Below are 23381 nucleotides of genomic sequence, written 5' to 3'. Positions count from 1 at the left end.
ATTTTCCCGCCAATTTGCTAGGCATCGCAACGGTTCCCGAATCTTTCAAGGTCACACTGAGACTACTATTAAACACATGTGTGTTATAGTAGTCTCAGGGTCACGATAGAAAAAAATCTGACATCACAATGTAAAAGTGATAGTAGTTTGGTCCAAATCAATTTGTTTATTTAATTATAAGATTTCGCTTTATTTTTCTATAAATGAACTTTATATTTTACCAAATATAAAAATGAAATAAAAATTGGGGTCACCATTCATTTACGCTCACAATCTGCCTTCAAAAGAATCACATTTTTGTTAATGTCCTTTTTTTCTGTTGAGAAATAGAGGTAATATCGAAATAAAAAAAGAACTAAAATACAGAAATCGCTTAAATTTTACATTTATTTAGGTTAAGTACAGCTTATTCGAAAACAACAATAAAAAATATAGGTTACTGATGAATTACAAAAGATATTTCAATTTTAATGCAAAAAAATCGCATTTTTGCACCAAAGGGAGAAAATTTTGAGCTTTTTCAATGATATCTACATTTTAAAAGTCACCTGGGGCCAACACCAATTAATTTTTGTACCTATATGATAAAGTAACAACTACTATTAAAAGGTAATTAATAAAATTTGTAATGTAAATTAAATGTTTAATTTTTTTCTGAAAATCTTATACCCCTGAGCCTCCTTAACAGATCTCGACTAATTTAAGAAATCTGCCAGGTTTGAGAACTGGGAATTTTTGCACAGGCACTTGTTTCTGTCAATATCCTGTTTACTTTCCATACCTGTGAATTGTTGACGTCATACAATTTCTAATCAGTTACCGATTATGGGATGTCCATGATGTATGGCGGACAAGAAGCTGCGAAACAGTGTCCTTTCATTAACATGCCAAACTCTTGGTTGAAATTTTGATATATTTTGATATATTGTAAGGGAAGTCAAGTGCAATTTTGACAATTTTGGCTTTTCTCTGTGTGGAGTTGAATCCCTTTTCAATAGTGAAGTAGATACCTATTTTTAGCTCATCACTTGGCGTCCGTCGTCGTTAACTTTTAGAAAAATCTTCTCCTCTGAAACTACTGGGCCAAATGAAACCAAACTTGGCCACAATCATCATTGGGGTATCTAGTTTAAAAAATGTGTGGCGTGACCCGCCAAACAAAACAAGATGGCCGCCATGGCTAAAAATAGAACATAGGGGTAAAATGCAGTTTTTGGCTTATAACTCAAAAACCAAAGCATTTAGAGCAAATCTGTCAAAGGGTAAAATTGTAAATCACGTCAAGATCTATCTGCCCTGAAATTTTCAGATGAATTCGACAACCCGTTGTTGGGTTGCTGCCCCTGAATTGGTAATTTTAGGGAAATTCTGTCCATTTTCACTTATTATCTTGAATATTATTATAGATAAAGATAAACTGTAAACAGCAATAATGTTCAGCAAAGTAAGATCTACAAATAAGTCAACATAACCAAAATGGTCAGTTGACCCCTTTAGGAGTTATTGCCCTTTATAGTCAATTTTTAACCATTTTTCGTTAATCTTAGTAATCTTTTACAAAAATCTTCTCCTCTGAAACTACTGGGCCAAATAAAACCAAACTTGGCCGCAATCATTATTGGGGTTCCTAGTTAAAAAAATGTGTGGCGTGACCTGGCCAACCAACCAAGATGGCTGCCATGGCTAAAAATAGAACATATAGGGGTAAAATGCAGTTTTTTGCTTATAACTCAAAAACCAAACCTTTTAGAGCAAATCTGACCAGTGGTAAAATTGTTTATCTAGGCAAGATCTAACTGCCCTGAAATTTTCAGATGAATCCGACAACCCGTTGTTGGGTTGCTGCCCCTGAATTGGTAATTTTAGGGAAATTTTGATGTTTTTGGTTATTATCTTGAATATTATTATAGATAGAGATAAACTGTAAACAGCAATAATGTTCAGCAAAGTAAGATCTACAAATAAGTCAACATAACCAAAATGGTCAGTTGACCCCTTTAGGAGTTATTGCCCTTTATAGTCAATTTTTAACCATTTTTCGTTAATCTTAGTAATCTTTTACAAAAATCTTCTCCTCTGAAACTACTGGGCCAAATAAAACCAAACTTGGCCGCAATCATTATTGGGGTTCCTAGTTAAAAAAATGTGTGGCGTGACCTGGCCAACCAACCAAGATGGCTGCCATGGCTAAAAATAGAACATATAGGGGTAAAATGCAGTTTTTTGCTTATAACTCAAAAACCAAACCTTTTAGAGCAAATCTGACCAGTGGTAAAATTGTTTATCTAGGCAAGATCTAACTGCCCTGAAATTTTCAGATGAATCCGACAACCCGTTGTTGGGTTGCTGCCCCTGAATTGGTAATTTTAGGGAAATTTTGATGTTTTTGGTTATTATCTTGAATATTATTATAGATAGAGATAAACTGTAAACAGCAATAATGTTCAGCAAAGTAAGATCTACAAATAAGTCAACATAACCAAAATGATCAGTTGACCCCTTTAGGAGTTATTGCCCTTTATAGTCAATTTTTAACCATTTTTCGTTAATCTTAGTAATCTTTTACAAAAATCTTCTCCTCTGAAACTACTGGGCCAAATAAAACCAAACTTGGCCGCAATCATTATTGGGGTTCCTAGTTAAAAAAATGTGTGGCGTGACCTGGCCAACCAACCAAGATGGCTGCCATGGCTAAAAATAGAACATATAGGGGTAAAATGCAGTTTTTTGCTTATAACTCAAAAACCAAACCTTTTAGAGCAAATCTGACCAGTGGTAAAATTGTTTATCTAGGCAAGATCTAACTGCCCTGAAATTTTCAGATGAATCCGACAACCCGTTGTTGGGTTGCTGCCCCTGAATTGGTAATTTTAGGGAAATTTTGATGTTTTTGGTTATTATCTTGAATATTATTATAGATAGAGATAAACTGTAAACAGCAATAATGTTCAGCAAAGTAAGATCTACAAATAAGTCAACATAACCAAAATGGTCAGTTGACCCCTTTAGGAGTTATTGCCCTTTATAGTCAATTTTTAACCATTTTTCGTTAATCTTAGTAATCTTTTACAAAAATCTTCTCCTCTGAAACTACTGGGCCAAATAAAACTAAACTTGGCCGCAATCATTATTGGGGTTCCTAGTTAAAAAAATGTGTGGCGTGACCTGGCCAACCAACCAAGATGGCTGCCATGGCTAAAAATAGAACATAGGGGTAAAATGCAGTTTTTTGCTTATAACTCAAAAACCAAACCTTTTAGAGCAAATCTGACAAGTGGTTAAATTGTTTATCTAGGCAAGATCTAACTGCCCTGAAATTTTCAGATGAATCCGACAACCCGTTGTTGGGTTGCTGCCCCTGAATTGGTAATTTTAGGGAAATTTTGATGTTTTTGGTTATTATCTTGAATATTATTATAGATAGAGATAAACTGTAAACAGCAATAATGTTCAGCAAAGTAAGATTTACAAATAAGTCAACATAACCAAAATGGTCAGTTGACCCCTTTAGGAGTTATTGCCCTTTATAGTCAATTTTTAACAATTTTCCTGAAATTTGTAAATTTTTACTAACATTTTCCACTGAAACTACTGGGCCAAGTTTAATATAGATAGAAATAATTGTTAGCAGCAAGAATCTTCAGTAAAATAAGATGTACAAACACTTCACCATCACAAAAACATAATTTTGTCATGAATCCATCTGCGTCCTTTGTTTAATATTCACATAGACCAAGGTGAGCGACACAGGCTCTTTAGAGCCTCTAGTTTTGTTAGGTTTTGTCTATAAAACAAACATATATTTATATTCTGATTTTGGATTTAATTTTATAAACAATCAAAATCTTGGGGTCTCTTTGATACATTGTACTCTGTTTCTAACAATGATTTAGGGGTTGAAGCATATCTTATTTATAAAAAAAAACTATTTGTCTATAATTTATTCAGGTTGACTCGAGTTATTTCCCTTTGAAGAGAATTTTTAAAAACAGACAAAATTCAACTGTTTCATTTCAACATATATTTTTTTTCAATCCTGAATCTAAACATGTATTAATAAGATATTATATTTAAGGTCCAGTTTTAAGTTGGTCCAAAATTTAACATTGTTTCTCAATTTAAATGCTGATTTTTAACCATGTATAAAGAGATTTTGGATCAAGGGTTCCTTTGTTAGATTAGTTTCCAAAGCCAGGTCCCTAATTAAACTTTTGTTTTATTTCATCAAAAATTGAATTCATGGGGTTCTTTGATATGCTGATTCTAACAATATAAAAAAAGAAGATGTGGTATGATTGCAGATGAGACAACTCTCCACAAGAGGCAAAAATGACACAGAAATTAACAACTATACTGTAGGTAACAATACCGCCTACAACAATGAGCAAAGCCCATACCACATAGTCAGCTTTAAAAGACCCCTAAATGACAATGAAAAAACAATTCAAAAGAGAAAACTAACAACCTTATTAATGTGTGTAGACTTATAAGATACAAATTAATGAAAACCATCCCTCTCTTCCATTAATATACACCATTTATATGAGCATTTACCTGTGATACCTTTTTATGCCCAGTCGTTGCAGAAAAGCATTAAGTTTTACACTTGTCCCTATACATGTACATAATGACATACATTCCAAAATTGGTTTCTTTACACAATACTTAAAACCACAAAAAAACCAGATCAAATTATAATTTTGTGGCATAAATTTTACTAGTTAATTAACCCTTTCCTCCATTGATATTTTTTTTTATGCATACTTGATTCGCATAGGATTTTTTTAATAAAATGCTGAACATATACTTTAAAGTATTATGGGATTTCAAAAAACAACTATTTCATCAAATAAATTTCAGTCGGATATTCCTATGATATGCCTTTTAATATTGGATACAAATTTTATTAAGTCAACTGCAGACACTTTGTCGTCAAAGTGTTTCAACTGAGGTACTACACAGGTGTAAAAAGGCGTCATTATGGAGTAAGGGGGGTGGCGTCAAAAGGCGTCAATATGGAGGAAAGGGTTAAGAGTTTATGCCATTTATTGAAGGGAAAATTTGCTTGATTTTTAAATTTTGATGATGATCTCACTTAAGTTTGCCTCAACTAAATGTTATGACATATACACAATGTTTATTATCACAAAACTCAGTAAAAGTACAAATTTGAAGGAATCAATTTTACAGTTCTTGTGTTATGTCCCTTTATAACAATATATTCAAGCAGGAGCATCACCGGTGTGCCATGAACACATTCCCTCATTTATTTGTAGTATTAAGTCTATCAAATATATTATATTCAGTTTTGTTTGCTTTTATTTAATTTTGTTCACTCCATTTTGTTTCATTTTGTTCATTGCTTTTTGTTTTCCATTTTAGCAAAGCCAAACCCAAGACCCATCATAGTAACGTTAACAGTGACTGGCGGATTGGAAACACTTTACCATGGCTTCTATAAATCCAGAAATTTCAAACGCGGATCTGACAACATGTCCCATATGTTTAGAACAAATGACAGTTCCAAAGTGTTTGCCTTGCCTGCATTCGTTTTGTGAAACATGCATTGTAGCCTATTGTAAACACTTCACAGCTTCATCTGGTAATCAGCAGACATTAGAATGTCCAGTTTGTCGTTCAGTATTAAATTATCCAAAACAGAAAGGAACCTCAAAAACATTTTTAGTTTCTCCTGAAAAATGGGTACAAGCACTTCCTTTAAACTTTCTCATTGTTGAACTCCTAGAAAGAAAACAATTTGAGAGCTCAAGCAAAACGTGTTTTTCTTGTGAACGACTTGGAGAAAAGTCTGAGGCTAATAATTTTTGTAAAGATTGTGGAGACCTCTTATGTGAAATGTGCACTAAATATCACCATGCTAACAAATTAACAGCTACACATAATATACATCTGTTTACTGAGCTTTCAAGGGATGAACTGTAAAATTCCAAACAATGCTGTAATTGGCATCCTGGAGAAATGCTTAAATTGTACTGTTGTGATCATGAAATAGAATGCTGTTCATTGTGTGTATCAGTGTATCATAGGAGATGTGCTACTGTTAAAACAATAGAGATTGCTGCAAAAGATATTTGTCAATCAGACTTACCAAAGAATATAAAAGAAACCTTAGTATGCAGTAAACAGAAACTCAAAATATTAAGAGAAAGGTACATTGAGGATTCCAAAAAGTTTGAAGATCAAGTTCTTTCTATTGTTGAAGAGCTAAATGACTTCAGACAAGATATCAAGAACAAGGTTGATATTATTTCTGACAAACTGACTGCTGAATTAACACAGTTTTCAGAAAACAGTGAGAGGAAATATAGCACAAAGGTTAAAGAATTAGATGATAGAATCGCTGCCATTGACAATGAATTGAGCATTTTTACAACCGTTTTTGAAAAGGCATCAAATGTTCAGATAATGGCAACGATGAAGGAACTTGGTAAAAAATCTCCTTTGCATACCAAGTTTACAAATCATTTCACTAACAACTACTTTCATTCACATCTAACATCAACTGTTAGTAAAGAACTAGACAACATCGATAATGCCTTAGAAAACTGTATGGTGTCAACAATCAGCCAACAATGTGAATTCACATTAACCTGTAATCTGCTGCCTAGTGTCAAGTTAAAATTAATATCTGAAATCAAAAAGGAAAAACGAAACAATGAAGCATGCTTTTCTAGCAATGGATACATTTTTGTATCAGATTTTTTTTCAAAATGCATTGAGGTGTACACTATTGACAGTAGAAAGTTAATGACACTCCAGCTTCAATATTCACCATATGATTTAGCTTCTGATGGACATGGCTATATTGCTTTACTTAATGATGAGGATGGAACCATAGAATTCTTAAACGAAAATACACTCATGATTGATCAAAAGTTTCCTATAAACACGAACTCGGGAGGTATTTCACTGAATGAAAAGTTCCTTGTTGTAAGACAGGAAAAGGCAATTGAATGTTATGACCGTTTAAAAGGAACGTTATGCATGAAAGTTGAAGAATTACCAGGGCTTGACAGCTCAAGTTATGTCCATGTAAACAAAAAAGGATTTTATTTTTCATGTGGTGACATTATATACTTCAAAACATTTCCAGACATGCAAGAAGATGAAAGTGACAGCTTTATTTATACTGATGATACAATGGAGCAAGTGGAAGCTGTAGAAACAGATGATAAAGGAAATGTATATTATGCCGATTATGAAGCTGATAAGATTGGCCTGATGTCATGTGATGGTTCAAAATCATATACCTTTGATGTGCAGGAGGAGTTAATAAGGCCAATGGGTCTTTGTTTAAGTAAGGATCAGAAGTACCTGCTAGTCACAAATGATATGGGTAGTACTATATATGTGTATGAAATAGAGAATGAGGGTTATTTAGAAGTAGAGGCTGATGCAAGTGAAAATGTTGGTGCACAACTCATTGGGGAAATGGAGAAGATCAAAGCCATGGTTTTAAGCATGGTACACATGGTACAGGTACCAGTACATGGAAATTGAAAGATTAGCAGCAACTTTGAAAGGCAACTTCAGAACATTTAAATAGAATTTAAGTAAATAAAAAGGACTTTTAGTTAGTTAAAAATGTAATTGAAAGTAAACCTATTTGAATGGATCTCATATCAGACCAGATTGCTAGTAAGTTAAGACTTTTCTCTGACTTGAAGTAAATTTGTATAAATTAAATGTCAAGATAAGTCACTATAAGTGAGATTTTCTGTAAGTTTCAACTACTTTCTAATATGAATAAAGCTTTAATATTTCAGAGGGTAGAAGAGTTATACAGACTTTACATAGAATTGAGAATGGGAATGTAGAATGTGTCAAAGAAGCAACAACCCAACCAAAGAGCACCGAACATCAGAAAGCAACCAATAAGGCATCAATACACATGAAAATCATGCACCAGAAGGTGTGCTTCAGTTGGCCCCTATACAAAATTGTGTACTAGTTCTGTGATAATGAACATCATATTAAACTCTGAAATATATAATTGAACATAAATTAAAATCATGCAAGGCTTACAAAGATGACAAAGGCTCCTGACTAGGAAAAGGTGCAAATATGTGTCTTGGTTAAACATGTTTTTTAAAATAAAACCCTACCCCTAGATCTCTAGCCAATGTAGAAAAAACAAACACACAGTAAAACTACATGTTTTATAAATTCTTACATATTCACATACCCATATTGTCATGTGTTCAAAGATAAAAATCACACTGGTTGGTGAATTTTTCCTGAAAACTGGTGATTATAAGTAGTTCAGTATGAAATATTCATGTACATGTATATATATATTTAGTCTAAGGTCTAGGTCACTCTAGGTTCAGATTATTGAGAGCTGTTCGGCTCATAAAACCTCTGTTAAAAACATGTTTTCTTGGGTAATTATTGAAGTTTATAGATGTACGTTGACCTTTAGATGTCTTTATTAAATGTTGAGTGTTTTTCTCTTTGAAATTTACACCTTTCATTTGTTTTGTTTTTTAGCTCATCTGTTATATAAGACAATGTTGGATTTTGCCATCACTATAAGAATTGGAAAATGTGGTATGATTGCCAAAACAACTGTCCTCAAAGCAGAAAAACACCTTATATAGATATACATTAGTAATTTTGGGGCCCATTATAGCTTGTTGTTCGGTGTGAGCCAAGGCTCCATGTTGAAGGCCGTACTTTAACCTATAATGGTTTACTTTTTAAATTGTTATTTGGATGGAGAGTTGTCTCATTGGCACTCACACCACATCTTCCTATATCTATATAAGAAGATGTGGTATGCGCTAGTGCCAATGAGAGTCTTTTTAGACAACTCTCCATCCAAGCCACAATTTGTAAAAGTAAACCATTATAGATCCTTTGCTCACACTGAACTGCAAGCTATGAAATGCCCCAAAAACTATTGGTGTAAAACCAGTCAAACAAGAAAACCAACGGTCTAATCTATATAAAATACGAGAAAAGTTATGTTCATTAATGGTATTTGTATAGTCAGTTTACAGTAATAAGCTTATTTAGCTTCTCATGAACTTATCATGCAATATGGAAAAATGTGACCATTTCCTAAAGGAATCTAGTGTGAAAATTGTGTTCAGGGATTTAATCCATCAACAAACATGGCTCCTGTAGCCAAAAATTGAACATGGGGATAAAATACAGTTTTGAGCTCATATCTAATTCTTGAAACTAATGTACAAAAGAGTTAATTTATTAACATGGATAAAAAAAAATAGCAGATGAAGATTAAGGTCCATCTCTGCTCAGAATTTCAGAATTGGAGTACCATTAATTGCCTCTAAAATTATTTTTTTTTAGCACATTTCACAGTTTTTAACTTTGATCTAAAAAAAACTAAAGCAGATATAGGAAGTCTAACACATGGACGCTGGGCAAACAGTTTCAGCAAAATTGTCTGTTTCCTTAAAACATGTAAAAATTCATAAAATTTGGATACTCTGGTTGCCCCTGAAATGTTGACTTTCAGCAAATTGGCAGTTGTTGATTATGTTTTACAAATGAGTGACCAAAATGGTCAATTGACCCTGAGTTGTTGCCCCTGACTGACAATTGTATATCTTTTTTTCACAGAAATTTAAAATATCAAAGACGTTTTAATAGCATAAGATTGTGAGTAAATGGAAAAATGTCCCATTTTTGCAGAAAACATAATAAGGCAGAAATTATCAGCTGAATCTTTTAAGGAATTTTTGCACCTGGATATAAATTTTAATCCTTTTTTTTTTTAGCTCCCCTGAAAACCTTAACAAGAGTTCACACGCTGAAATGTCTCGCCTTCTTTACTAATCATTGATATTATGTTGATAGTCCTAAGTATAAACTGTTAAAGCTTTATTAAAAACTGTCAGTAAACTAAACATTAACCAAGATAACTAAACAAAGACCAATGAACCATGATAATGAGGTCACAGTCAGATGAACCATGCCAGGCAGACATGAACAGCTAACTATGCTTCCCCACAACAAATATAGTTGACCTATTACTTATATAATACTATATGTCATAGGTGAACTATATTTGGTGTATGGAAATATTTTATAATCTATATGTCAGTCGCGCAGGTGTTATTTGACCTAAACCTCATTTTCACGGTTCATTGCTCAGTGTTAAGTTTTTGTGTTTTGGTCTATTTTTCTTAAACTTTAAGCTGGGTTCACACATTCAAATTTTTTACTGCCGTCCTTGAAAGGACCATGCCCGCTAGACATGTTCACCTTACAATCATTCCGTACAATAAAAATAGATCTATTGCATAAAGTATGAGAAAAACAGACCAAAGCACAACAACTTAACTATAACCACTGAACCATGAAAATGAGGTCAAGGTGAGATGACACCTGCCAGTTGGACATGTACACCTTACAGTCCTTTCATACACCAAATATACTATCTCTATTGCTTATAGTATCTGAGATATGGACTTGACCACCAAAACTTAACCTTAAAATTGAGAAAGGAAATGGTGAATGTGTCAAACCACCCGACCATAGAGCAGACAACAGCCAAAGGCAACCAATGGGTCTTTAATGTAGCGAGAATTCCCGCATCCATGGGTGTCCTTCAGCTGGCCCCTTAAAAAATGCATACTAGTACAGTGATAATGGACGTCATACTTAACTCCAAATTATACACAAGAAACTTAAATTTAAAATCATTCATTCAAGACTAACAAAGGCCTTGTTCACTGATCCATGAAATGAGGTTGAGGTCATGTGAAAACTGTGGGAGGGGCATGAGGACCTTACAAGGTATGCACATACCAAATATAATTATCCTATTACTTATAATAAGAGAGAATTCAACATTACAAAAAATCTGAACTTTTTTTTAAGTGGTCACTGAACATGAAAATGAGGTCAAGGACATTGGACATGTGACTGACGGAAACTTCGTAACATGAGGCATCTATATACAAAGTATGAAGCATCCAGGCGAGAGAAAAAATTTGTCCAGAAAAAAAACCATATATAGCCCCCCTCCCCAGAAAAATCAAATGGTTGCTGCTTAAGTGGTACCCCTTAAACTTATCTAAACACCAACTAACTTGTAAACTACTAAAGATACAGTCGGTGAACAAAAATAATAGAGTGGGGCAAATAGTCTTACTGAAAATGTTTGCTAGTTCAACTGCATTCCACATGTTTGACCTATATATCTGTGTGATTTATCTAAATTAAAAACTGATAAAATCACCAACTTTAATAAATAAACTATGCAAACCATTCAAAGACAAACAATCTCCGTGGAATTAAGATGTGTCAATGCTTATACAACTGCACACCAATATCAGATCTAACTCTAGTAGTTATATAACTGAGAAACAGTAAAAGTGACCCTACCCAAAGGAGTAGGTCCGGTAAGGACCGATTTTGGCCTCAAATTTCAGTATTTAAACACTTAAGTGTCTATTTGATATGATTCAATTAATTTATGTGAAAGATTTTAACTTATTTAGTCATAAAAAACTGAGACTACTATAACACAGTATTATAGTGTTATAGTAGTCTCAGTAAAAAACGATCCGATTCAAGGTCAAATATGAAAAATCTACCAAATATGCGAAAAAAATATAACTTTTCAGATGGTTTTTGTCAAAAACGAAAGTGGCCGCATCCGTGTTCATCCTCAATCTTTATAAATGTTATGTATTATCATCAAATACAGCTTACATTTCAGTATTTTTTGGATGAACACGAATGCGGCCACTTTCGTTTTACTCGGAAACCGTCTAAAATTTAACTAAAATGCTAGAATTGTGAAGATTTCAGTAATTAAGCATGACTTATTGGTGCTAGTACCCAATATATGTGCATTGTATTGTAAAAAACAGCCCATATTTATGTAGCAGAACCATTCTACTATCCAATAAATAACCGAGTGAACGTTTACATTTAAACAATTTTGTAAAACTGCTATAGTTTGAGGCCGAAAAGTGGTCTTACTGGACCTACTCCTTTGTACAAATGTACTTGATTTGAGTTGTTTGGTAGTTACGTCCTTGGTAATGTGTACAAGTTTCATAGCATTTGGAAGAGTCATATTAAAGTAAAAGAACAAATACATTCAGCATTTTTTCATTTATAAAGGGACATAACTTAGAAAAGTTAAAGTGACGCCTCCAAATATCAAACTTGATCTGTGTTTTGTGTTAATGAGCATTGTGTATAAGTTTCATATACCATTTAATTGAGGCAATCTAAAAATGTCAAGAAAAGAAACTAAAAATTCTGCAATTTTTGTCGAGCCTGCAACTTTTGTTGCAGAAAGCTCGACATAGGGATAGTGATCCAGCGGCAGTGGCGGCGGCGTTTATAATAGCTAACTTCTTAAAAGCTTTATATTTTAGAAGGTAGAAGACCTAGATGCTTCATTCTTTGTATATAGATGCCTCATGTAACGAACTTTCGGTCAGTCACACGACCATTGTCCTTGACCTCATTTTCATGGTTCAGTGACTACCTTGAAAAAAAGTTAATATTTTTTGTAATGTTAAATTCTTTCTTATTATAAGTAATTAGATAACTATATTTGGTATATGCGTAGCTTGCAAGGTCCTCATGCCCGTCAGACAGTTTTCACTTGACCTCGACCTCATTTCATGGATCAGTGAACAAGGTTAAGTTTTGTGGTCAAGTCCATATCTCAGATACTATAAGCAATAGGGCTAGTATATTCGGAGTATGGAAGGACTGTAAGGTGTACATGTCCGACTGGCTGATGTCATCTGACCTTGACCTCATTTCATGGTTCAGTGGTTATAGTTTGATTTTTTGTGTTTTGGTCTGTTTCTCATACTTTATGCAATAGATCTTCTATATTTGTTGCATGGAAGCATTGTTAGCTGTATATGTCTACCCGGCATGGTTCATCTGTCCTTGACCTCATTTTCATGGTTCATTGGTCTTTGTTTAGTTGTCTTGGTTAATGTTAAGTTTATGTGACAGTTTCTAATAAAGCTTCATACTTAAGACTATCAACATAATATCAATGATTAGTAAAGAAGGTGGGACATTTTAGCGTGTGCACTCTTGTTCATTTATAAAGGGACATAACTCTAGAAAGGTTAAAGTGAAGCTTCCAAAATCAAACTTGATCTGTGTTTTGTGGTACAATGTAATAGCATTGTGTACAAGTTTCATAACATTTGGTTGATGTAAACTTAAGTTAGAGAACTGAAACTAAAAATTTCAAAGCAATCAAATTACTTAAACACAAGTTATTATCCTGAAACTAGAAAATGCTTGTTTTTGGCCCCTAATTCCTAAACAGTTAGGACCATCATCATAAAAATCTATCCCAACCTTCCTTTTGTGGTCTTGAAACTTCTTAAAAAAATTCAGAGATCCATTCACTTAACCTAAAGTTATTTTCTAGGAACCAAAGGTGTCTTCGGTCGATGACATCATAGCATTATACCAACCTAAATTAATAAACTGTTATCACAGAGATATGTCTCGCCTTTTTGTAATTTTGGCAATGAATTGTGCCAATTAATGCTAATACAATTGCAAACCAAATGTCAATGACCTACCACAAGTGGATCCCCATAAATTGACCTAATCACAAACTAATACATGTAATGTAAGCAAACCAATCAAAGTCAATAGACCATGACTGAGGGGGCAGAGCCAAATTATCTCCATGGCAATGAGATGTGACAATGCTAATACATCTGCATACCAATTATCATTGATGTACCACAAGTGGATCTCCATAAACTGACCTAATCACTAAGTAATAGATGTAAGATAAGCAAACCATTCAAAGTCAATAGACCATGACTGAGGGGGCGGAGCCAAAAAATCTCCATGGCAATGAGATGTGACAATGCTTATACATCTGCATACCAATTATCATTGACGTACCACAAGTGGATCTCCATAAACTGACCTAATCACAAACTAATACATGTAAAGTAAGCAAACCATTCAAAGTCAATAGACCATGACTGAGGGGGCGGAGCCAAATAATCTCCATGGCAATGAGATGTGGCAATGGTAATACATCAATTATCATTGACATACCACTAGTGGTTCCCCATAAAACTGAGTTAATCACAAACTAATACATTGTTGACGCCGTCGCCAGAAACAGCATACCTATGTCTCGCTTTTTGACTCCGTCAAGGCGAGACAAAAATTGTGATCGTATAAAAATTCTTTATATTCTCTATATGTGTATCTATCCCTATGTTGTTCTTTCCTAGTTTTAAATAACATACAATATCCTGTTGATACAAATCCTTGCAAGACACAGAAAGATTATAAAAAACATGGTTGAATTGTTAAACATGTAAAAGATAAGTTAAAACTCCTCATAACATAAAGATATTTTATTTAGACAAAATATTTCTGTTCATTAACAACTCACACCATACGTTTACAACTATACCTAAATGACATGATGATATCACAAGATCGCTTTGAGTTAATGACACATTGTGCAGTGAATCTACATTCATACATCATTACAACTTTCATATCCCTTACCATAACAGTCAAAACATTTATATACTCTGTGCAAATATACTTTTATATCTCTACTACATAAAATACACATTTTAAAAAAAAGTGCAAGGAAAATTTAGACTTAGTCATTTATCTTTATATTTTTGTTACTAAAGTACTTAAATAAAATACACATTTAATAAAAATTGCAAGGAAAATTTAGACTTAATCATTTATCTTTATATTTTTGTTCTTAAAAGTACTTAACACATCTTTATGACTTTCAATCCCTCTTTATTTGATGATGTTGAGTAAAGCACCGAAGTTGCTGCAAAGGGTTATTGAATCAAACAATGAATAATCCTATGTGTAAATGTGCCTTTGCATTTTACTGTGAGTATTTGTTGATATTTGACTCAACCTTCAGTTGCCTAGACTTTATCATAAAATTCAGTGTCAAAGATGGAGAAAGCCAGAATACTCATGTAGTGAACTACATCCTTTATCAGTCAAACTGGCAATCCTTCTTTTCATTTAAAATTGGAGTAATATAAATCTATCCACATGCAGTGGTTTGAAATGGCAACCTTGGTGATGACATGCTAGTGATCAATGTAGAGGAAAAACTAAAAGACTGATGATGGTCAAGTCCCATAACTATTTTCCAAGTTTTGCTTGGCTTGGAAAATTATCGTTGTACAGACACATGAAAATAAATTAAGTCAATAATTTTCATTTAAATAAACAAATAAGTTATAAATAAAAGTAACTTTTTAAAAAATAGTACATTTACACTCCAAAGTATACAGTTTAAGTCATCATCATATGATGGTTCTAAATAGGTTTACAATATTTAGTACAACAGACATCATAATCATATTAAGTTAAAGTAATGATGTAACATTCCACTTTTTCTTTCCTTATATTAGTTGCTGTCTCCTTATATTTTAAAATATATATTCTTTTCAACTTAAGACAGCATTGATCCATGAATCAAAAAGCTCTTTTCATACATTTGTTCATTCATGAGATACACATTCAAACTTGCGTCAAGTAATCTTTAACATTAAAACTGTAGATAAGCTTTTGTAGTAAATCCTTTTTTTCTAAATATATTTCAAATTTATAAATTTTTTAAGTTGTATTAAACAGGAAATTGTTAATTGTTTTATGCATAAGAAAGACATTTGTGTGCAAAAATATTTTAATGTTTATCATTTATTCAGCACTTCATCAAATATCAGCATATACAAAATACATTTAATATATATACATGTAGCTCAACATATACTAATATCACCCATCTTTTTTAACTGTTTACATGGTTGTAATGGGGTTTTACTTTGAATGTTTCCCTTATTTACATGTAGGTGTAAGAAAAATTGTATTTGAGTTTTTAAAGCTGAAGTTTGAAAGAAATAGACTTCTTAGCACTCTTTTACAGTAAAAAATAACTATACATAAACAAATACCACTAAACAGCCATAAACTTCTGCAGATGTATAAAACAAAAATTTCTTTTCCTTTGAATAGTCTAACAATACTCAATAGTTATAATAGTTTGTTTTCCCTAAGTGTTATTAACATTATAACTCTGTCTTCCTCTTTTTAGCAGCCTCTGGAGCATACTTGGGCATTAGATCCTCTACCACTTTAATAAAGTCTGACTTTTCAGCACATCCTTTACATGCATTATCTTCTCCCCAGTTAGATAAAATCTTTTTCAAATCTTTTACTTTCAATTTCTTCAAATTAACTGATGACAGATCAATTTCTTTATCTGAAATAAACGAAGAGTGGATTTTATAATTGATGAATGACATGGGATAAACATCAATTAGACAACCACCCAACCACAAATATAACTTTTTAAAGACATTTAGAGGGCATCATACAGTTTTCAACCATAGACAAGTAGCTATATAATTAAATGAACTGAATTGTAAGTAATAAAATTTAATACAAAGAATTAGATTTGTTTTTACAGCACACTTAATTTTATAAACAAAACAATGTTATAGAAATAATCAAAAAATCAAAAGAGCATCTTTCAGTCAGTGTCTTATATCTGTAAAATCCCTGCAACTACTTGATAAATAATATGTTACCAACAAAAAAAATGTTTTGAATATGGTAACTGTCAACTGATAATTACAGCTCAGAAGATTTATACAAAACGGTAAAAACTGTCATAAAAGGGCAATACCTCCTTTAAAAAGTTGTCAGACAATTTCTGTCCCAAATGGACTGTTGGAAGATCTTTAAAATTCTAAACATTTATACCTGTCAGGTTATAAAAATTCATGTTGAGTTCTATTTTAGCTTAATAGGTGGCCACAAGGGTGATTATGTGAAAAATTTTTGTAACTCAAAAAAAGTCTCAATATCCTAAGTGTGATAGTTTTAAAGTTTGGTTCAAATTGTGCCATTGTGATGTAAAACTCGATAAGTGATGAACAAGGTGAGCTAAAATGAACAATTAATTTTTCATGAATTTTAGATGGTCAAAATCATTGATCAAACAACATTTATTAACTGAAAGCAAATCCTTACCATATTTCAGTTCACAGATCTGACCATCTGCGTCTTTCAGTTTACTACACAGTTTTTCTGCAGGCATGTGGTAGCCAATTGGTTTAGATATCATACGTAGAATATTTGTTGCTGAAGTTTCTAGTCCACCTATGTAGTAACACTAAAATATAAAAATCCTTATTACATAAAAAAAAAAACATATGCAAAATATACTCTGCATTACCTAACTAGACACAGAAAACAAAGAAATTTTGTCAAATGTTGAAACATGCAATAAGTTTTGAATAATGCATGGTTATTAGCAATATTTTGTTTCATTCTTTTATCAAGAATAAATTGGACTGTTGATTTTTAGATAAAACACCTCAATTATATACAACTTAAAAGTGTCAAAATAGCCAAAATCACAAAAGATCATCATAGACATATATAAAACAGCATTGCAGCAAGAGTGTGTAATGGCTGTTGAAAAACCCTTATGATATCTGTTCTTTTTTTGTTCTTTTGTATGATTTGTCTATAGCACATCATAGAAAGTATAAGATTTCCCTCAAATTTGTATATCTTAATTCTTATTACTCATAAATGATGATATTCAAATCAAACATGCATCAATAACATTTGAGAGCTCATCCGGTAGCACCTGCTCACACGTAATTCAATTAGAAAATTAGATCTAAAAAATCTATTCACATGACAATACCTGATTCAAATGTATATACTTACAAATCGTTCTTCTTTATTTTTCAATTTTTTGCAGAAATTTTTCAATTCTTGTTCTACTTTATCTTGACTCTTTTTTACATCCTCGTCAATGGATTTGACGAATCTGTCTAAAACTTTGACACAGACTAAAAAACAAAACAAATAAATACCATATCAGTTTTTTAATAGTTATAAATTGATACATGGCTACTAACAAGTGAAATGTAACCACTGCTGTGTAATAAATAAGGAATTCGAATGTGTCACAAAGTGTCATTGTGGTACAATGTACTAGAATAAAAATATGGTACAAGTCCCTAATTACCTTCCATTAAAAGGGTCAAATCAAATTGATGGTTTAATATCATCAACAACATGATGGCAAACAAACCTACCCAGTAAGAGCTTTCTGTTGAATTAGGTGTCAGAGAAGTGGCTTTCACACAGTGCCATCATTGTACAAAAGTAAACAAGATAGCAAAATGTCCCCCTTGCTCAGTGTATATAATACATTTTTATAAACCAATTGAAAAACCATGGTTCAAACAGGTATCAAGCAGGAAATAAGTGAAAATGGCAATAATTTGCATTCAATAATATTTGGATTGTTCCATGTGCACCACATGAGAGCTACACTGATAATTAGTATAGGCTAGCATAAGTTGAGAGAGGTTAGTGTTTTAACAAGTAAGAATCCAAATTTTTCTGCATTTGTAACTATTACGTGTGTACATTGTAAAAGATTTGTATACTGATATCTTGGGTATTGACCCTATATCAAAATCATTTAGAAGTCTTAGACATGGTCACATCAGTCATGTCAGTGTATATTTTGACTACAGTAAAAAGACACACAGATAACTACAGCTCAATGATAGTTTCTTACACAGAAGACTTCATATTTCATATATTGTCTTTTAAATTATGCAACTCACAAAGACAAAGTTTTTTGTGTTCCTTAACTTATGTATTGATGTGTAAGGCAGCTTGCAATTGCTGTTGTTGGGAATTTTATTCTTTTCAAAATACTGCATCAAATTGGGAAAATAATATGTTCCAAAAGTTTTCATAAAGTGCATTCCATTGAATTCTGATTTGATTAATATTTATTGTTAAATAGTGGGCAGATATAATCCATCTAATTAGCATGTTTCCTTTGTGTTGATAGAAGATTGTTGAAAGAAGAATGCCCCTTCCTTGGAGAGTTTAGTTTCATCGCTTTCATAATATTTCAATCATTCAGTATATGTTTTACCCCTTTTTGGTGACTGATTTTTCTCAATTTATCTACTAGTGATGGCTGGTGAAGCATATTTTTGTATTCTGATCTTGTGAAACACTGTCTGGTATATTGTAGGTTTAGTGCCTTACCCTGGTTAAGGTCTGTTTCTGCTACTTATTTTTCTTTAGTACATGTAGTAAGTAAATGTGGTATTCCTTGTTTTTGAATATTTTGTATGCTTATGTACTTTCAAAATGGTTTAATTTAAATAGGTTTTTTTTTATAACCACTAATGTATGAGTTGTGTGTCTCAGTTACTTCCTTGTTTACCAATACTAAGCCTAATTTCCTGCCATTGAATGTACATATGAACAAGATTTATGTACAATGAATGTATCCGAGCACCCCTTGATTTCTGGGAAAGAATAGTGGAATCTGTGTACGCTCTCTTTTCAGGATTAATAGAGATGTGTCCCTTATTAATTATATACAACCCACCCCCAGGACACCCCTAACCCAACCTGGAACAGTATATATGTTCATAAATGTGATGGACTGTGAAACTCAGATCAGGAGATTTGGAAATTTTGGTCAGGAGATTAGGACTCAGATCAGGAGGTTTTTTATCGACATAAATTTTGTCGTAAGTGTAACGGTATGATGTAGAAATGGTGTTTTTCTTCAAATTTCCATCAAATTGTAATATGTTCATAGTACCTTTATTGCCTTTCTATTTGAATGAAAATAAAATATTAAGAAGAATCTGTTTCTTGGTTTTGTTTTTGATAATTGAGTATTCACTGCTTGCAAATAAATCATTATATTTATTTATCTTATCTGTATAGATTTGTATTCATGTCTTCATCTCCTTATCATTGGTAACTGTATAGACAAATAAGAAAGAAACATGCTATATTTCAGGTTCATCTGACAAAATATTATGACCACTATTTAAACACTGAAGTGTCTATTTGATTTGAATCAATAAGTTAATGTGAAATATTTTAATTGATTTAGTCATAAAAAAAGGACCCGAATCAAGCTATAATATGAAAAATGTATATTTGCAACATGATAAATTAATTAATAAGAAAAATAACAAACACTAACAATAGTATTGCAAGGTTTTTAAGCTTTATGAAAGTCATATTTCTAGAAAACTTTAAAAAAAGACTTAGGCAGTGTGTAATGTTTTGCTATATTTTGTTCACTATATTAATTAAATTTTATTAACTGACATACACATTTCTCAGTCTCATAGTTTACTAGATATAAACCTAACTGGGACTTTTATTCAGTCTAAACTAAAAAAGTACTTTATATAAATTCCATTCACAATTTTGTAGAGACTTAGAATATAATTTTTAATAAAATCCTTGAAAAGAAGTCTAGACTGCTAAAATAATTTATATAAACATATATTTTTTATTTGTCCCAAAACATTTAAATTCATTTAATTACCACCCTTTTATGATAATTTGATTAAAATATCATTCATTTATAGTCTTTTTACAATTTACACTTTTGAGAGCAAAATAACTTAAAACAGGATAATTCAAAGGGAAGTAACAATTGTTTTTTTTAATACACAAAGTTTTTATTACATAACGGCAGTTAGCCAGAGTTAAACATCGTTGATTACCAGTATGTTTGAAACCCAAGCTGTCAAGTGAAGCCATATAATTATAAATCTGCTATGATTTACAGGTGAAATTTAACACAGGTGTCAATTACAATTTACACCCGTACGGTAGTAGGAAATTATCAAATATGGCATTCAAAAATTTTCATTCATGTAATATTTCATACACAAGAGTTTTTTTCTCCTAAACGGGAGGACGGGAGGAGACCTCTGAAAACGGGATTATTGTACTCCTGTCGGGAGGTTCACATGTATGTATGTTTCTGACCCTACACAGGAAGTATTAGGACACTGGAAAGTCTTTTATTTATGGTGGAGGAAGTCAAGTACTTGCAGATAACAACAGGGCTCCTCAGCAGGAACAGACAAACCAACGAGACATCAATACATTGATCTCCAGGTCCAAGTTGGGGCCACTTTAACAAACTGAGGGGGAAAACGTACCAATTATATTTAAAATTTGGTCTGGTTACCAGATGTGTGTGTGGGAGAGTAAATCATAAAATTGAGAAAGGAAATGGGGAATGTGTCAAAAGACAACAACCTGACCATAGGACAGACAACACCCTAGTCCTATAACATATGACCTTGGGGGCATTATTTACTCTTTCCATTTGCTGTTCTGATATATTTTTTTTACTATCAATTTTCGAATTAAAAAACATAAAAAATGAAAATATCAGTATAAAAACGTTACAAAATTGAAAAAGAATGCGAAGTCATATGTTTGTCAAAGGACTAACAACACCCTACATGTATGTAACAAGTGTACTGTCTACTGAAATTTCCAGTGCCCCATGTATTAAAGGATTGAACATGAGGCATTCAGCACTGTAGCCAATAGTCTAAACCATGAACAAACATTTTCATTTTATTTTAGTGCCTATTTCAGTATTTGTATATATAAATAGTTTGCATGTTTCCTATTTTGTCTTCTTATCAGGGTCTTTACTTAATGTTGTACTTAATTTAAGTTCATATCTGGTTGTGACTGTTTAACTTTATTTTTTATCTTTGGTATGTTCTTTCCAGATGTGTCCAAGATACAGGTTTTCATCATTTTGTACACAAAAATCAGTAGTCTGTATACATCTTATCGCTATTAGCCTTCTCGGCCGTCTGACCCGGCTGATTGACCTTTTGACGCATACAACAATCACTTTTCCATTGTGGCGTCAAATGTTTTGTTTTATGACGTCAAAATTTTACGGGTACCTGTGTGATATCCAGTAATGGCAGACACATAGCGATAAGGTGTATTGGTGAAGTGAAATGTACTGCATTGAAATATATGTATTTGTCATGTTTGTAACTGAAAAGTTGTTTCCTCCCTCATTAAAGTGTAATATTTGTTCAAGTATTGCTTGCATATTCTTCCAGGTTAAATTTCCTCGGTGCTCTTCATTTCAATGTGCCCATAGCCATGATGTCGTGGTAAAAATAAAGGGGTGCCACCGGTCTATCCTCAAATTTACTAAGTTTGAGGAGACTGTCCAACAGTTCAAAGTCTGATTATTCAAGTTCCACCAATTATGTCCCGTAGAGAAATTATAATACGAGTGAGCCACTGACATCAATGTATATAGACAGTTATTATTTCTTACCTTCACATTCCCCTTCTTTCAAAGCGGCAGAACCGGCAATCATTAACCAGAGACACGAAAGTGCCACCCAAGATACAATTTCAATCTTCATTCTCAGTTTACAACGAGCACAATTAAGTTAACTGAGTTTTCTTTGAATCTTTTGATAAATTATCTGAATTTTTTACTAAGTTTCATTCAACTTTGACGTTTTAGAGTATTTACTTCGTTTACGCAAATTTTGACAGACGTGTATCACAGGAAGCACATGTACTTGGCGTAATTTGATTGGATAAAATTGCACCGGATATGAAACGTGCTTTGAATACCAACAACGGATAATTCCGGAAGTAAAATGTACAATCGATTTTGAACTTTTCTTGCAGTCCGCCGTCCGTTAACTTTTACAAAAATCTTCTCATCTGAAACTACTGGAAAAATTATAACCATTATTGATCGCAATCATGTAGATATCTAGCACATCATACGCGGAAACTGACTGTGAATAAACATTTTGTTTTCAAACGAATAAATAAAATAAAATCCTTGAAAAGCTACAGCTTTTGATGGAATCTCACCAAAACACTATGCTTAACCTGTAATTACAACACACAATAACAAAAGTTTTAACCGATCTTTAAAAATATGCGAGACAACTCGGACAGTTTACAAAAAGGACATCTCGGACCGTCAAATAAGCCAACTCGGACCGTTTGTAAGTTCAACTCGATCGGATAGTATAAAGGAGCTCGGACCATCTATAAGTCAACACGGACCTGGAGGCTTCCATCATGCCAACTCACTGGACAAAGACCCAAAAAGAGGGTAATTTGTATAAGTGAATAGTCACTTTTTTCCAAATGGCAATCAGTAATATTGTATTTATTTAAGAATGAGATCGATGAAAAACTGACTGTTAAATTAACACCCTCTGAAAAAGAAGTCCTTTTAGACTCGGGTACAATTTGTTTTGACTGGCATTTGTCTTTTTTTGAAGATTCAATTTGAATGATTCTAGATGAAGATAGCTAGATGTATCTTTATATCTTTGGTTTGAAAGCTGTATACCTTGGCAGTGGCGGATCCAGAAATTTTCATAAGTGGGGGCCCATTGACTGCCTAAGAGGGAGCCCGCTCCAGTCACGCTTCAGTGATTTCCTATATAAGCAACCAACTGTTTTTCCTAATTCCGCCTCTGCATGGGAAC

The 23381-nt window shown here is 32.7% G+C and overlaps 3 protein-coding genes across 3 annotated transcripts; 2 read left to right on the top strand and 1 right to left on the bottom strand.

Moving 5' to 3' along the window:
- The first annotated feature begins 5448 nt into the window (after nucleotides 1–5448).
- LOC134695725 (E3 ubiquitin-protein ligase TRIM56-like) lies at nucleotides 5449–5943 on the top strand. Its single transcript, XM_063557153.1, has one exon. The coding sequence runs from the start codon at nucleotides 5449–5451 to the stop codon at nucleotides 5941–5943; it is 495 nt and encodes a 164-aa protein (XP_063413223.1).
- A 36-nt stretch (nucleotides 5944–5979) lies between these two features.
- On the top strand, nucleotides 5980–7521 carry LOC134695654 (uncharacterized). The gene has a single exon (XM_063557025.1). It carries the CDS (start codon nucleotides 5980–5982, stop codon nucleotides 7519–7521), a length of 1542 nt encoding a protein of 513 aa, XP_063413095.1.
- Nucleotides 7522–14357: 6836 nt separating this feature from the next.
- On the bottom strand, nucleotides 14358–22473 carry LOC134686279 (mesencephalic astrocyte-derived neurotrophic factor homolog). The gene is made up of 4 exons (XM_063545952.1): nucleotides 22196–22473; nucleotides 17749–17873; nucleotides 17041–17182; nucleotides 14358–16267 (listed from the first exon to the last, which is right to left on the bottom strand). Exons 1-4 carry the CDS (start codon nucleotides 22284–22286, stop codon nucleotides 16074–16076), a joined length of 552 nt encoding a protein of 183 aa, XP_063402022.1. The 5' UTR covers nucleotides 22287–22473; the 3' UTR covers nucleotides 14358–16073.
- Nucleotides 22474–23381: the final 908 nt, after the last annotated feature.

The sequence above is a fragment of the Mytilus trossulus genome, chromosome 1 (assembly GCF_036588685.1).
Source record: "Mytilus trossulus isolate FHL-02 chromosome 1, PNRI_Mtr1.1.1.hap1, whole genome shotgun sequence".
Lineage (NCBI taxonomy): Eukaryota > Metazoa > Mollusca > Bivalvia > Mytilida > Mytilidae > Mytilus > Mytilus trossulus.
Note: the sequence above shows the minus strand (reverse complement) of the source record. Positions and strands in the feature narration are given on the sequence as shown.